The sequence below is a fragment of the Chiloscyllium plagiosum genome, unplaced genomic scaffold, assembly GCF_037043375.1.
Source record: "Chiloscyllium plagiosum isolate Xiang-an unplaced genomic scaffold, Cpla_swu_hap1 HiC_scaffold_25, whole genome shotgun sequence".
Classification (NCBI taxonomy): domain Eukaryota; kingdom Metazoa; phylum Chordata; class Chondrichthyes; order Orectolobiformes; family Hemiscylliidae; genus Chiloscyllium; species Chiloscyllium plagiosum.
In genome coordinates, this window is record NW_028270163.1 from 45541013 (window position 1) to 45558566 (window position 17554).

The 17554-nt window shown below is 39.5% G+C and overlaps 1 protein-coding gene across 2 annotated transcripts in view; it reads left to right on the plus strand.

The window, feature by feature from the left end:
* Nucleotides 1-17554, plus strand: part of cyth1b (cytohesin 1b) — a 232773-nt gene that overhangs the window by 43220 nt on the left and 171999 nt on the right. The window contains exon 1 of one of the 2 annotated variants that reach the window (XM_043714919.2): nt 7094-7295. The exons of the other annotated variant lie outside the window; for it this stretch is intronic. Within the exon in view, the coding sequence (XP_043570854.1) occupies nt 7229-7295 (67 nt within the window). The 5' untranslated portion in view covers nt 7094-7228. Of the gene's footprint in view, nt 1-7093; nt 7296-17554 lie in introns of those variants that run through there. 2 annotated transcript variants of the gene reach the window in all.

The window sequence follows — 17554 nt, forward strand, 5'->3', positions numbered from 1 at the left end:
TGCAGTACTACTCATTTGAGTTCTCTTGGGAGGACATCAGAAGTAAACATCTTAATCAATTAAATGACTAATTTAGTAATTTTTAAAAATTTGGAAGTAAGTAAGTATTTTTCTGATCATACTCAAAGTTGCTTTATGAAGAGAAACTTTCCTTATTCTGTAATTAAAACCTTGTCTCACCGATCTTTCAGGATGAAGATTTTGGAGTTTGACAATGGGGAATGACAGCAAAGGGATGCTTTTTGTGCAAAATGAAAGATGTTCATTGTGGCTTGAACTGTTCAAAGGAAATTAAATTTGATTTTATATTCCGTATCAGGGTTATTAGTTCAAAAGAGTAGGGAATTTAAAATATGGAGTTTCTTTCCTTTTGTCATTAAAAATGTTAATCAAATGATTCATTATTCTTAATATGCAGAACGTTCTTCAGTCATAAATCTAAACTACTTCCGTTAAAATTTAAAGTAGAAATTATGTAACAACTCCAGGCTATTGATCTCAAACAGTTCTTGTTGGTTTTTAACCTCCACAAAGATAGAAATCTTAATTGCAGATATGCCCTTTTGCTATATTATTTTCTTTCCTAACTCTTTCAACTACTTATCTAACATATTGCCACTTTGTGTTTTAAATACCAGCTGTGGCTCAGTTGTTTGAATGCCTACCTTTGAATCAGAAGGATGGGGCTTCAAGATCCACACTCTGGGTTGAATTAAATGCTCCCTAAATGGAAAGTTCTGAGGTGGGCAGTATTTGACCAAGCAGGAGTGTTTCCACCTGTTCAGGTCTAAGGCGAGATGGGTTGTAGATAGTCTTCCCTCATGAATGCTCATTTGTTAATCGCTTAAGTAGGCAATTTGCTTACGAAGAAGGGAAACTCTGGTTTGAAGGCATTCGGGACCTACTCAAGGAACCCGGTATCAGGAAGCTGAGAGCCCATTGTCAGCCACCCCATCACAGCATTAATCACGCACCTTTCATCCAATCCTCAATTTCCTATGGTTTGAGTTCCTCGTTGTCCCCAGGTCATTACATTACAGGCAGATAACAGAAAGTTATCCAGAGCTGATCACCAGCTCTGAGCAGGCAGGATTTACAGTTCTGGGATCCTAAATCCCATGAAGCCCTGATGCTGTGTTCCTTTTAGCAGGCTTTGCCAAATGGAGTTGCACCTAGCCCTGTTAGTTTTCTAGCTAATCGTGAAACCCTTGTAACCAACATTAAGTCACCAATATTAAATCCCCCCCCCCGGGGGCTAGACACAGAAATTAAGGCTGACAGTCCAGTGTGTTGCAGTGGGAGTTCTGTGCTCTTGGAGGTATTTTCTTAAAGAAAATAAGTGCCCTTTCGTTCCACAAAAAATCAAATGTTCTCTGTGGTAAAAGTCTCATTCCTTTCTCACAAGTATTGAAGTTTCAATCCTATCTATTTTTACACTTCAAAACAAAATTACTATGATTAAAATGCTAAATTATACATTAAAATATCAGTTTCGACAAAACATTTTGGCTAAGTCATTCTTTTTGCATTGCCATTGTGAGCTAACGTGCAACTTTCTCAGTTCAATTTATACAATATCATGAGAGATTGCGTATCTCTCCCAAGACCAATAATAGCCTGCATGCAATTAGAAATTAGGATTTTAGCAATGAGTCCATAATGAAAAAAAGTCAATTTACTTTTTAGTTGGAGTAATCCTTTAAAACGTTTTGTTTTATTTTTAGAAGTTATTCAAAGGATATGTAATTTAGTTTAAATGCCAGGTCCTTAACAGTAAAACGCTGTTGAAGGTTTTTTTTCTTAATTTTGTATGTGAGTCCAAATTGTTGATTATAGAGTGGCATAAGATTGTAGAAGAAATTAGTGAGTGCAGCAAATTCCAACAAAATGCTGAAGTGATGGTTACACAACGATTCCATTCTGATAGGAATCCTATCAAGTCTTGTGACGTAATTGTACTTCAAATAAATCATAGCAACAAAAAGGGATGTCATGCTTATTACAATGAACTGTTCTGAATGTAAGTTTAGAGTGAAACCTCCTGACTGTTTGCATCTTATACTATTTCAGCCTTGGTCTTACAGACTTCTGGAGCACAAATAGAAATTGCTGGGGAAAAAGCTGAGCAAGTCTGGCAGCATCTGTGGAGAGAAAACAGTGTCAATGTTTCAGGTCCTATGACTTTTCTTCAGAACAGACTGTAGCTTGGAATAAATGGATATATCTGCTAAAGATGAGGTGGAGCAGGAAGGAGTAAACAATAGGTGGAGATGGAGTCCAGAGAGACAGACCGAACAACGATGGGGCAGACAAAGGAGTGGGTAAAGGTCAACCTGGGAGAATCAATAGCTACTAATGGGGACCAATAACAGCCCATGTGATAACAAGACCAGGTGGGTGGCGGTTCAGGTAAGAATGTGGAGAAAATACTGAGGACCTAAAATTATTAAACTTGATATCGAGTCCTGAAAGCTGTAGAGTGCTCTAGTGGAAAATGTCAACCTGGATGACATTCTTCCAGGTTGCTCTGAGCTTCACTGGAGTACTGCAGCAAGCCTGAGACACTGGTGTTCGCTAGGGAATATGGTGATATATTGAATTAGCAAGCAACAGGAAGCTCAGGCTCACTTTTGCAGACAGAACAAAGGTGTTCTGCAAAGCGATCACCCAGTTATCATTTCATTTCCCCAGTGTAGAGGAGATTATGTTGTCAGCGGCAAATGCAGTAGACTAGATTGAGTGAAGTGCTGGTAAATTGCTACATCACCTGGAGCCTTGGATCGTGAGGAGAAAGGAAGTAATCAGGTAGGTGGAATACCTTCTGCAATAGCAAGGGAAGATGTTGGGGATGGAGGAGCAGTGGACAGAGATGTTGTGGAGGGTTTGTTCACTGTAGAAGGCTGATAAAGGAGGGGAAGGGAATATGTGTCTGGTGGTGGTATCCTATTGGAGATGGTGAAAATGGCAGTTAATCATTTGGATGTGGGTTAGAAAATGAGTACCAGAGAAGAGATCCTTTAGCTGTTATCAGAGAGCAGAGAAGGAGATGGATCGGACATGGCTGAGGTTGGTGGGGAATCCTCAGCTGAAGAAGAAGGTGGAAGTTTCAGAGGCTGTCTTGTCGAATATTGCATCACCTGAATAGATGTGAGGGAGACAGAAACTGGGAGAAGGGAATAGTGTCTTTCCAAGAAGCAAGGTGTGAGGATGTATAGTCAAGATAACTGTCGGAGTTGGGTTTGTTGTGGATAACAGTGGCCAGCCTATCCCCAAAAATGAAAGCAGAGATGTCAATGAAGGGAAGGGAGGAGTCAAAAGATGGACCAGTTGAAAGTGTGAGCAGGCTGGAAATTGGAAGCAAATTTTTTTAAATTTTCCAATTCCGGGTTAGAGGGCAAAGCAGCACTGGTAGTGTAATCAATATACTGGGAAAAGAGTTGGAGGTGGGGAAAAAGGAATGTTCCATGTACCCCCCACAAAGAGGTCCCTTTGGCTACTTCTTTGACCTGAAGAAAAAGAGAGTTAAAGCTGAAGTTGTTCAAAGTAAGGATGGGCTTGGCCAGCAGAGAAGGGTGGTGCTGGATGGAGATGGTCCACTCCTCTTTTTCTAGGAAGAAGTAGAAAACCCTGAGACCATCCATTGGGGAATGGATGTGTAAAGGGATTACATGTCCATGGTAACAAGGAGGTAGCTGGAGCCTGTGAAACTGAGGTTTTGAAACTGATGTAAAGCATCAGAAGAATTGCAGATGTAAGTGGGACGGGAGAAGGGGAGAAACAATTGAATCGCGGTAGGAAGAGATGAGTGGGGCAGGAGCAGGCAAAACAATAGGTCTGCCCAGGCAGTCCTGTTTGTGAATTTTGGGAAAAAAGTAGAATTGACCTTGGAGACAGTGGAGGAGGAGACCACCAGAAGAAATGTAACTAGTGACCATTGTCAACACGATGGCCTGGTGTTGCATGTTGAGGTCAAAGTCCAGTCGGGCACTAGGTGGTGTTCAAGGGCTGGTGCTCAGACTCTAATGAAGAGGTTGCTCCACCAGCACCAGCAACAGCATCACCCTTGTTGATAGGCTTGATTACAAAATCTGGGTTGGATCTGAGAACACTGAGTGCAGTGAGGGTGACCAGTGTCACATCAACAGTTCTCAATGAATAGGTCGTGTGCAGGTAAGAGACCAGAGGAAGGGGGCCAGGTGGAGAGAGCATGTTGGAAGTGGATGAAGCGGTTTGTGGGCCTGGGAGAGGACTTTCATCCAAAGAAATGGGCACAGAGGCCAAGGTGATGGAAGAAGAGTTTAGTATTCTGTAATGGTCAGACTTCATTGATGCGGGGACGCTGAGCGATAGAACAAAGTTTTGCTGAGTACAGAACATTCAGTTTCAGAAAGACAAAGGTCAGAGTGATCGTAAGTACACCACAGAAGGTGGGTTTGGGGAAGGGGAGTAATTTTCCAGGGGTGTGTGGATATCTTGAGTTGTTGCATCTTGCGTTGGTTAATGCCTGAAAGGAAAAGAAATTTCTTTATTGTTAGAATATTGAGTGAGCAGAAAAATGAACTGGAACTGGGGTCAGGGCAGTTCTGAGCCAGCACGAGTCCGTGCTGATGGCAAGAGAGGTTAAGAATGTGTACGTGATACCACGTAACACTGAGTAGGTAGCATTGTGTCTGAGCTACAATCAGTTCTGAACAATGGTCACTGGACCTGAAACATTAACTTTTTTGCCATAGATGCTGCCAGATCTGCTGAGTCTGTTTGTGATTGCTGATTCAGCTATTTGTTTGTGTTTCTGATTTCCAGCATCTGCAGTTCTTTATTTTATTTTCTTACAGACTTCTGTGGTTTTGATTATGCATCCTTGTATTTTCTCATCGCTGTTAGATCACTGAACTAGTCTGATTGAAACATAATTTAAACACCATATAACTGTTTTTGATCAATGGGACTATATAGAAGGGTTTTTTTATCTTTAATCATTGACGTCTGCTGAATGAGCTCCTCCTGCTCCAATGCTGCTCTGTATGGGTCCCAATTGCTGCAACATCAAAGTGCTATGTTTATCAATTGCCAAGATGCTGTGCGTTGATCAACAACTCCACTGTGTTAATAATTCGTGTAGTCATTAAAATTATATTATAAAATGGGAACAACCTCAATCTGCCGCTCTTCTTGGCCAGAGTATTTATATTCTCACTTTTTATTATGATGTGCACGTGTGTTTTTATTCTTGCCACATAACTAAGATATTCTCAGACGAATGTGGCCGTAGATGATTTACTCCTCATCTTCATCCTGACTTGGAAATATATCTCTACTCCTTCAGTGTGGCTGGGTCAAAATCCTGCAGTTCTCCCCCGACTGCATTGTGAGTCTATCTACAGCATATGGACTGCAGTGGTTCAAGAATGCAGCTCATCACCACCTTCCCAAGAGCTGCTAAGAATGTGCTATGAATGCTGGCCCAACAAGAGAATTGGTGGGGGGAGAAAAGTCCATCAATGTTATTTGCACATCAATAGAAGGTTTTTTTAAAAAAAAAGATGGCGTGAAGTGACATGTCTCGATTATAGTATGTTTCTTTATAGTAAATGATCCTTCATAGGTCAATTGATCGGAAATTGAAACTTACCATGCGATGAATTGGAGGGATGGACTGGCATCCTATCACTCTATTGCTCTTTTGCATGTTGTTTTAGTACACCAGGATGCTTTCTCTGAAAGCATTATCTGTACAATAAATGAACTTGCCATATACACCATCACTGGATATTATGCTTTCTTAGGTACGTAGACCTGCTGATAGCTCCTGTTATTGACTATATGGAGATAATATGGCCTTCTCTTTAAAGTAGTAGATCTAAGGTTGAAAGTGTCTTGGAAAAAGAAAATATGTTTTACCATTTCTGAAGATCTCCAACACCATATCATCTGAATTTGGGTCCAGAATCAAACTTGATAGTACTCAAATAGCTTTACTCCTGCTCTCCATATAATGCAGTAACTCCAGTGCAGAAGAGCTTCAGTTTTGTTCATCATTTTGACTGAAAACCAAACTGAGGTTAGAAACTCAGAGATTTTTGCAAAAGAAATATGAATATATTTGCTAAATTATAGCTGCTTCTTGCTGTGACCACTGCGCACAAAAATATGACAACTGAATACATTCTTGCAGTGTTTTTCTGATTTTCAAAAATACAACTAAGAGTATCAGATCAATATTTAAAGAGAGAAGTTGCCTTGTGAAACATACCTGTGGGTAGTAATGAAACAAATGTATATCTTTTCACAATTTGCCTGAAGTGTATATAGATTTCTGAAATGCAGTGGTGCATGCCCAAAGGGCAAATTACTTCGAGCTATTTATGGTAAGTCAATCATTTAAAACATTGCAAAAAAATCCTCTGAAGGTATTTTTTTGTGGTATTGCTATGCTGTAGCCAGCTATTTTAAAAAAACTTATCAAATTTATTGGCAAAATTACAAGTGTTCATTTTACTATAGAAGTTGGTTTCTTGGAACCTGGTTTAGAAGAATATTTTCATTCTTTTTGAGGAAAGTTCTAATTGTAATTAGTTGTCAAGTTTTTTTTGTAATAGTGTAACTCTTAATTTCTGACACTTTTTTAAAAAAAAAACCCTTTTTCACAATACTGATGGTACATTTTTAGTGTGTTCATTTTATGTAATGGAGAGTAAGTTGCTAAGCAACAATGAACACTTGATACGAAAAAAATTTCGTAGGTGAACACAGAATCTTCGTTATCGATTAAAAGCCCCTAGAAAAAACTAAATGGAATGCAGCTCATCAAGGGGCTGGTAGGAGCTGGTAGGGTTGGAGATGAAAGTATTTCACAATTATATGACTATATTGCTTAAAGAGAGGTTAGATTGTGTTGTCATCTATGTGTACCTGATTGGCTGAATGAAGACTGTGAGGCAGGTTGTCAGGCAGTGACGTTGTAATACTTGGCAATTTGGAAATATTAAGCCTTTCCTGGATGTGTGGCCAGTGAAATTTGATTACTGACAGTCTGCTGCAGTGGTTCATCAAGAGACTATATATAGAGAAAAACTATATGACAGTATTTCCCCATTTGGGAGAGGACTTCAAAACTGACTGCCAGAGAGATTAAATTATCCCGTGAAGGCTGCGTGGAGAAAATCCCATCTCCACTCAAATAAATATATTTGACGGCTTGTGGATTATAAAGAGATTGAACCGAGTGATGGGAACTGTTAGTGAGCTCTGTGCATCCAGCTTCCAGGCTTTCCTCTGTGTAAATGTAAAACCAGGTATGGTTGAATGAGATTTGAAACTGAAAAGTAGCCTTTGACCAGTACTGTACGAGACAGCACTTTAAGTGGTGTTTTTCAAAATTGAATAAAAAAGGGCAAGTTGATCAGATACAATGGCCATAGCATAAGGTAACTCCTCGGAAAAGTGAGACACTATGATCCATTATCCATTTTTCAGCATGTTTGTTCAGTTTTGAGTTAAGTATATTTCTTATTGCTGTACAACGATGCTGTTGCAATACTAATTCTGTATGATCTGAATATCCTTAGCAATGAAGAAAACACACTGGAGTTGAGATATTTGCCAGTATTGAATACGGTCCTTTTCACATATGTTTTAAATTCCTTCAGAAGGGAGAACAGTTATAAATAAAAATCTGCATTTACTCCTGAAATTCTGCAACCATTTTTCAAAAATTTGCATCTTTTTTTTGATGAACTTGAAATTTAATTCTAGTTGTGGCTCGATTAGCATTGTTTTTTAGGTAGTTTGATTGCGTTCTTGAGCAATGAAACATCGGGAAACATGCTGGGGGTGGAAGCGCTTGTTATTTTTGAGAAACTTCCTATATTAGCTCACTAACTTGCATTTTTCCCCACTTGAACTGCAGTAGAACTATAGGATCTAGAAGGTTTTGAAATTAATATTGTTGCTGTCTACATATGCATTGTTTTGTACAGAAGAATGCTGAGATGTTGATTAGTATTAATGAAATCAGTAATTTGTTAATTTGAATTTCATAGTCTAACACTCAGGAATAAATTGTGTTGTAGACACTTGAGCATTGATTATTAAAACAAGTTTTGCAGTAATATTCTGTCTAATAATAACTGAGATATATATGATAAATTGTCAAAATGCACAAACATTTGGCTGTATGTGCCAATTTACTTCATTTATGTTGACATATAGACCATATTACAGTTGTTGACTGTCCCTTGAAGAATGATTGTTCATGTTAACAGGATTCCATCGAAGTATAGTGACAGCATAAGGCTAACCATCTGGCCCTTTGTGTCCATGCTAGCTCACTACAAGAATAACTTGGCTAGTCCCACTCTCTCATCCCTTTCCTGTAGCTCTACAATTTATTTTTCTCTTCGGATAGTTGTCTAATTCCCCTTTGAAATCTACTATTGAAACTGCTTCCAGCTGCATTAGGATAGATTTGCAGGGTGATGGATAAAGAACGTGGTGTTTGGGAATAAGTAGAAACACTTTCAGAAGAACCAGAACAGGTAGGATAGATTAAATGGCCTCCTATGCTGTATGTTTAAGAAAAAAGGGGAGCAAGAGAGGAGGGGGAGTGGCCTTTTTGATAAAGGATAGCATTACAGCTGTACTTGGGGAGGATATTCCTGGGAATATATCCAGGGATGTTATTTGGGTGGAACTGAGAAATAAGAAAGGGATGATCACCTTATTGGGATTGTATTATAGACCCCCCCCCCCAGTAGTCAGTGGGAAAATGAGAAATTTAAGGAGATTTAAGTTATCTGTACAAATAAATAATAGGGTGGTTATGTTAGGGGATTTTTAACTTGCCACACACAGACTGGGACTGCCATAGTGTTCAAGGTTTAGATGGAGAGGAATTTGTTAAGCATGTACAAGAAAATTTTCTGATTCAGTATGTGGATGTACCTACTGGAGAAGGTGCAAAACTTGACCTACGCTTGGGAAATAAGGCAGGGCAGGTGACTGAGGTGTCAGTCGGGGAGCACTTTGGGGCTAGCAACCATAATTCTATTAGTTTTAAAATATAGATGGAAAATGATAGACCAGACCTAAAAGTTGAAGTTCTAAATTGGAGGAAAGCTACTTTTGATAGTATTAGGCAAAAAGTTTCAAAAGCTAATTGGGGGCAAATGTTTGCAGGTAATGGGACAGCTGGAAAATGGGAAGCCTTCAGAAATGAGATAACGAGAACCCAGAGAAAGTATATTCCTGTTAGGGTAAAAGGAAAGGCTGGTAGTTATAGGGAATGCTGGATGACGAGAGAAATTGAGGGTTTGGTTAAGAAAAAGAAGGAAGCATATGTCAGGTATAGACAGGATAGATCTCCTTAGAAGAGTATAAAGGCAGTCGGAGTATACTTAAGAGGGAAGTCAGGAGGGCAAAAAGGGGACATGAGATAGCTTTGGCAAACAGGGTTAAAGAGAATCCAAAGGGTTTTTACACATACATTAAGGACAAAAGGGTAACTAGGAAGAGAACAGAGCCCCTCAAAGATCAACAAGGCAGTCCTATGTGTGGAGCTGCAGGAGATGGAGGAGATACTAAACGAGTATTTTGCATCAGTATTTTCTGTGGAGGAGGATGTGGAAGATATAGAATGTCGGGAAATAGGTGGTGACATTGTGAAAAATGTCCATATTATAACAGAGGTGGTGCTGGATGCCTTGAGGGACAAAATTTACATGTATTTGGAAAGGCAAGGACCGATTAGGGACAGTCAGCATGACTGTGTGTGTGGGAAATCATGTCTCACAAACTTGATTGAATTTTATGAAGAAGTAAAAAAGAGGATTGAGGGTGGCAGAGAGGTGGGCGTGATCGATATGGACTTCAGTAACCGGTTCGACAAGATACCTCATGGGAGACTGGTTCGCAAGGTTACATTTCATGGAATCCAGGGAGAACTAGCCATTTGGATACAGTACTGGCTCAAAGATAGATGAAAGTGGATAGTGGTGGAGGGTTGTTTTTTCAGACTGGAGTTTAGATCAGAGTGGTGCTAGAAAAGCAGCAGGTCAGGCAGCATCCGAGGAGCAGGAAAATCAACGTTTCAGGCAAAAGCCCTTCATCAGGAATAGAGGCAGGGAGCCTCTAGGGTGGAGGTATAAATGTCTGCCCTTTTCAAACTGGAGGCCTGTGACCAGTGGAGTGCCATAAGAATCGATGCTGAGCCCACTACCTTTCGTTGTTTATATAAATGATTTGGTTGTGAACTTAGGAAGTATACTTAGTAAGTTTGCAGATGACACCAAAATTAGAGGTGTAGTGGACAGTGAAGAAGGTTACCTCAGATTACAACAGGATCTTGACCAGATGGGCCAATGGGCTGAGGAGTGTCAGATTTTCATTTAGATAAATGTGAGGTGCTGCACTTTGGAAAAGCAACTCTTAGCAGTGCTTATATACATAATGGAAAGATACTGAGGAGTGTCACTGAACAAAGAGACCTTAGAGTGCAGGTTCATAGTTCCTTGAAAGTAGTGTTGCAGGTAGATAGGATAGTGAAGAAGGTGTTTAGTATGCTTTCCTTTATTAGTCAGAGTATTGAGTATAGGAGTTGGGAAGTCTTGTTGCAGCTGTACAGAACTTAGATTAGGCCACTGTTGGAATATCGTGTGCAATTCTGGTCTCCTTCCTGTCGGGAAGATGTTGTGAAACTTGAAAGGGTTCAGAAACGATTTACAAGGATGTTGCCAGGGTTGGAGGATTTGAGCGATAGGGAGAGGCTAAATAGAGGCAGTTTACCCTGGAGCGTCGGAGGCTGAGGGGTGACCTGATAGAGGTTTACAAAATTTTGAGGGGAATGGATAGGATAAATGAAGGCAGTCTTTTCCCTGGGGTGGGGGAGTCCAGGACTAGAGGGCATAGGTTTAGGTTGAGAGGGGAAAGATATAAAAGGGACCTAGGGGGCAATATTTTTGCACAGAGGGTGATGCGATTATGGAATGAGCTTATGTAGGAAATGATGGAGGCTAATACAATTGCAGCATTTAAAAGTCATGATTTGGAGGTGCTGGTGTTGGACTGGGTGGACAAAGGTGAACATCTCTCAATATAATCTAACAGGTTTATTTGGAACACCAGCTTTTGGAGCGCTGCACCTTCATCAGGTGGTTGTGGAGGACACAATTGTAAGACAGAATTTATAGCAAAAGTTTACAGTGTGATGGAATTGAAATTATACATTGAAAAATACCTTGGATGGGTGTATGAATAGGAAAGGTTTAGAAGGATATTGGCCAAGTGCTGGCAAATGGGACTAGATCAAGTTAGGATATCTGGTCGGCATGGACGAGTTGGACTGAAGGGTCGGTTTCTGTGCTGTACATCTCATTGACTCTAAACTTACTCTATTCCATTGTGGCCTTTCAATCCTGAAATGGTTGATTCAGCATATAATGTGCAATGATTTCAAAATATGTACATAGTAATATCTTATTTTTCATTAAGTTTTTTTGAAAAGAATGCTATTTGTCAGACTTATATGTTGATCATGAGAATCATGCTGGAAATTGTAATATTCCCAAATAATTGTTGACTAAAACATAATGTGGCAACAGAATGGTTTATAACCTGTCAACATGCTGACCAGTCTTGATCTTTCTGAGAATGATGCTCTGTCATGTGGTGGATTGTCATCCAAAATGAGCAATCAAATGCAAATATTAATTTGGGGAAGTAGAACCTGTTGAAGAGTATAGCCTGCTGCCTGTCAGTCCAAATGCTGTATGTAAAATGTTTGTTTGCTATTAAAGTCTGTAGTGTATGTTAGTGTAAAGAATGGAACCGACTTCAATCAGCTGATTAAAGCAAGAAATGCTGACAGTAGAATGCTTAGTTTGAAGTTTCTGTTCCTTAACGTAACTTGCATATTCAGACGTTGCAGCCATTAAAATGGTTGAATGTGCAGCATTTGTGCACTGTTATTTATGAAATTAAATATACTTTTTTGGGGCTTAAAAGGAGTCAACCACAAGCAGCCAAAGTGCTGAAAATTAAGATTGGAAGACAGACAAAATAGATTAGAAATTTTACGAATACAAAGCTAAAATCTTTCCATTTAAGAGCATCTTAGATATTCCTTGAGATCTGCATGCTACTTGCATAATCAGTGCAAATCCCATTCAAGTAAAGGTTGTGCTGAATAGGCAAAATTATTTTCAATTGTGAAGCTCGTATTGCGATGGCCATGAGACTTCATCTTGAACTTTTGAATATTTGGCTGGAGTTTAAACTACTGGATTGAGATTTGCAGTTCGTTTAAATATAGTCTCTGGTTTCTTTTTATTTGTGGCAGTCTATGTAAATTATTGCTTGACCTCCCTTATCATTAATACTCAAGAACATCATTTTTAGAATTTCTTCCGGAGAGAATATAATTAACTCAGGACAATAACATTAGCTGTTTGGTGAATCTTGTAGTTTGCAAAACATCCCACTCCTTGCCAGCCCATTGATTGAAAAGCATAATTTTGTGTTTTTTTTATGTTTTCAAAGTTTTAACCCATCATGCCAACTCTACTCCTCAATGTGAGGAGAATTTCAGCTCTGAAATTATTGTTGTTACTAACTGGCCAGGCGATGTTCAGGGCCTCACTCTTCAGTGATGCTTTTTGTATAGTGTCTGTTGTTCACCACTGGATGCTTTTATTTCTTTTCGCTCTGGCATATTATCTCTGGTGCACACCTGATGGGACTCTGTGCTCCATTCCCTTGCTTTGGTTACTTCTGGGTCTGGCAGTGACATTTGCACCTCTTCAAGTTTCCATTCCTATGTCAATAATTTTTACTGTAAGCAACCAGGTAGGTCCGGTTCCTCTACAGTGCTCCCAACATCTATCTAATTTCAGCCTTAACCCACTTCCTGACTGTCTATGGACAACAGCCCACTCCTGAACCCAGAAATCAACTGTCAAAGTCCATGTTGAATGCTTCCAACCCTCTCGCCTGTGCCTTCTCACTCTGTAAGTGGTTTTGTATTATTCCCCTGATTATAGATGTTGCTGCAGTATCACCACCCTCAGACCTTTCAGAGCCATACTGCAATTTTAACATTCATTTCGGGATCGCTTGTACTCCCACTGTCCATTGACCAGGAATGTTTCTTCATGCAGAGCGCTCGCTATTCTCTCCTGAATCACTGCCTTCTTTTCCATTCTCCAACCTCAGCTTTTGGCATTTTCTGAATGCAGCCAATAAGTTGTTTGTGGACTGAACCTGAGCTGCAGTTTCTCATCAGCCACCACATTGAGAACCTTTTCAACAGTTTTCCTGCACCTTCCAGCTGGGACATGTGGTCTTCCACCTTGTTCCATGTTTCAGGGCAAGACATGAAAATGAGTGCATCAGTGAAGAAATGGAGGACAGTCTACACGTGCACTGAAAGTACTGTATGTAAGATAGAGGAAAAGAGACTGACGCAAAAATGTTGTAGAAATTCATAGGAATGAGTTGAATGGAGTGCTAGGCAGGGTTTATACATCAGAATAGTGATGCACTGTTAGGGCAGCTTGCACTTTACATAATACACTGCAGCATCTTTCAAATCTGTGACCATTTAGAAGAACAGATCAATGGGAACGCCACCATCACTAAGTACCCCCATGCCCCTGGCAAAAGCCACACACCTTGCTGACGTGGAGCTGTGTCATTGTTCCTTCACTTCTGCTGGGTTAAAATCCAAAATTTATTCCCTAACAGGACTGTGTAACTACACCACGCAGACTACAGTAGTCCATAGAGGTGGCTTACTGCCACTATTTTGAGGGCAATTTGGAATGGGCAGCAATTGCTGGCCTAACCTGTGAAGCTTACATCAAAGAAAGTAGTATCAAAGGATCAAAATGGGAGATTTAGCTCAATGTGGGGAAAAAAGGGTGTGGACTATCAAGACAAAAGAAGATTGAGTTACAAAATACTCCACATGACATTCATGACTCACTTGTGGACAATCTAATGATGCATTCATACCTTCAGTTGTTTGTATTTCTCAATACCCCACCTGCACATCATTGTACATTTGTGCAATTATGTCCACAATGAAAATATTTTTGAGCAAACCATAACTCAGTTCTATAAGGAGTTGTCTGCTGTGGGTGTTGAAAATTTATAAATCTGCATAACCTTAGGAATGGAAGTTTATTTTACAGCAAAGGTAAGTCGAGCTTGATGATTGTTGCATCCTATGTAATTAGTGCAACAGTAATAATCTTTTCAAAAATACTAATTACACATGTACATACGTACATAATTGCCCCTTAAAATTGGCCAATTAAAAACTGCTTTAATTTAGTATTGTTGGTGAATTCCTGCTAGGGCAAAATACTGCTGGTATAACTTCAGTAAATTTGTATCAACTTGATGGTATAAGTGGTCTGTGCTTTTATTTAGTTAAAATTTGGGACAAGGTTCAGTTCCTCCAGCATCCTGGGAAATGTGTGACAGGTACTGTACTAATTCTCTTTTTCACCAGCAAGAGAGAACAGAAACTGATTTGCACATACCACATCTGTTTTGCAGCTGTAAAGCAATCATAAGATCCAATATCATGGCTGGCAGGTCCACATCTATTCTGTGCATCATCCACAATGTTGTTTTAGATCTCCTTGTTAGATATGCTGGAAGGTTTTAAGAAAAACCTCACCTTGTGTTTAAATAAGGGTCATTCATTTGTTGAGGGGTCTATTTGGAAAATTGGTTAGCCGCACAATCTGGCTTATCATGTGATAAACCTACTTACCAATTTGGAGTGCTCAGACACCAGGTTGCTTCATTGGTGTTTCAATGAACTCCAATTCTTAAAGCATCTTATTTGTCATTTTGTTCTTTTAGAATGCTGGATATTTTAGGATTAATTTTCTGCTTGGATACTGTTTGAAGGTAATGTTACAGTAGGATTGAGTAATGCTGATGTACTGTGAAAACACATAACAGTATGATTTCCTGAAAGTGTTCTCTCACTAGTTAGCTTTATTGATCATGGGAATTAATTAATAACTTAATACTTTCAAAAAATGCTGACTGAAATCACACTTCCATAACGACAACTCTATGCCTGTACATGGAAACAATCTGATATTAATCTGGTCTGTTCATAACTTTATTGTCACATTTTTGATGCCATTTTTGTCACCACCAGAGCAGTTTATTTCCATCTCTGTTAGTTGACCCTTGTTTCAATTCATCTGCTGCTTAAAACCCTCATTGCTCCCCATATCAGCTCTAGACTTCACTGTTCAATATGTTCTTGGTTGGCCTCCCACATTCCAACTTCTGTAATCTTGAGGTTGTGCAAAATGCTGCTCATGGCTGAATTCCCAACATTTTCACTTTAACTCGCAGCCTGTTGTGCACTGCCCTATTTGACATGAAATCAAGTAACATCTGAATCTTAATATTCTTATCCTTGGTTACATATCTGTCCATAGCCTCATTGTTCTCCACTTCTGAAATCTCCTCTAGCCTCACGAACCTTAGAAATCTGGGTTCATCTAATTCTGGCATTTTGAGTATCTCCTATTTTAATTGTCAGGCTATAAGCGCTGGACTACTCCTTTTAACCTTTCCATCTACCTGACACACTTCCTTGAAGAAACAATTCCTAAAACCTACCACTTTGACCAAGCATTTGGTCAATTGCTCTAACATTTTCTTTTTATCTGGATCTGTTCTATGTTGTGTTACAATGCTTCTGTGCGATTTAGAACATATTTCATTACTATAAAGGTACTATGGAAATATAATTTGAGTTTGCTGGCTACCTTGGCGCCTGAGTCAGTACAGCCATTTTGCAGACTGCATTTTGACTGGAGTACCAAAAATGGAAGTATTACTTTGTCTTGCATATAAACTTGACAGTTGTGTACAGAATATACTTCCTCACAAAACAGAAGGATGCATTTGCGAGCGCAAACTGCCAACAGTCATACTGCACAGTCCTGGCTTTAATCCTTTCCAACACATTTTTCTTGAGTTGAGAGAAGAAAGAATAGAAAGCTTGATTGTACCTAGTTTGTGAAAAGCAGTAGTCTCTAAGCTGGTGGTAGCAGTGTATTAGTAAAAGTAGAATGATACATAGAACATATTTAAGTGTTTCGTGGTGATATCCCAGCTTGGGTGGAGTTGGGTGGAGAACTTGTACTTACAGAGAAGCAGCAGATTGTGGTTAGTGAGGTTTTGATTCTTGCACTCTGCACATTGCTATATATCAATGTGAAGTTGTGCCACTGTTTCTTTTAACTGTGCACCTCTTGGTTTCTAACTTTATATTGACCCAAAATGTTCTAGAAGTGGAATAAGTTCAATAAAAAATGAATAGAACAAATTCAAGATGGGACTATTTGTCGAAATGCCACATTGGAGCTGTCTTTTAAGTGTTGTCAGGAGCTAAACACAGAGTAACTTGTAATTGATACTTTTACAACTCAACTAGATTCTAATTTGACTCAACTTGACTTATGTATAGCAACATATTTGTGTGTCATTTCAGTTTGGAATCATTCTGAATTTTCACCAAAGTGACTTTAGTTATTGGATCATCAATTTAATTTTCAGCAACTTAATAACATAATATTTCTTTTGAGAGTCCATTTACTCATTTACACAGCAAAACCTTATGGAAAATAATAATGTCTGTTTCAACTAGTGAATGAAATTAAGGGCTGAGTGGAATGCAGAGCAAAGTATGATGATGATAAGTGAAGTTTGAGGTACTGAGGGACTCCAAATCAAGTAAGTCAGCAGGGATAGTGGTGTTCGATGTATAGAGTTTGCAGGGCCAGATGTAGGTAGCGCAGTTTTGAATGAGGTCATAATTGCATCAGCTGGAAGCCATCTGGAAAAGAAGCAGTTGCACGTGATAGGAATTTTTTAATCCAGCAAATATTTTCAAAACTCACTCATTGGGCATGGGTGATACTGGCTGGTCAGCAGATATTGCCCATTAGTATTTGCCCCTGAGAAAGGGATGGTGACCTGTCACCTAGAACTACCATTTTGTGTATGTACATTCACAATGCCATTACGCAGGGAGTTCCAGGATTTTGATGCAGTGACGATGAAATATTGGTGATATACTTTTGAGTCAGGGTGCTGAGTGGCTTGGAGGGGAACTTGGTGGTGGTGGTGATGCAATGTTTGTGTTATCCTTGTCCTACTTGATGATAGTGATCATATCTTTGGAAGGTACTGTTTGAGGAGCCTTGATGAATTTCTACAAACTATCTTGTAGATAGTACACTTCTCCGTCTGAGAGTGAGAATGTGAATGTTTGTGACTGTTGTACCGGTCAAGGGGGATGTTTTGTCCTAGCTGGTGTCAAGCTTCTTGAATGTTGGAGCTGCACGCGTGCAGGCAAATGGAGTGTGCACCATCACACTCCTGACTTGTCTTGAAGATGATGGACAGGCTTCAGGGAGTCAGGAGGTGAGTTACAGGCAGGATTTCTTGCCTTTGACCTGAACTTGTAGCCACTGTATATGACTAGTCATGTTCATTTTCTGGTCAATGGTAACCTCCA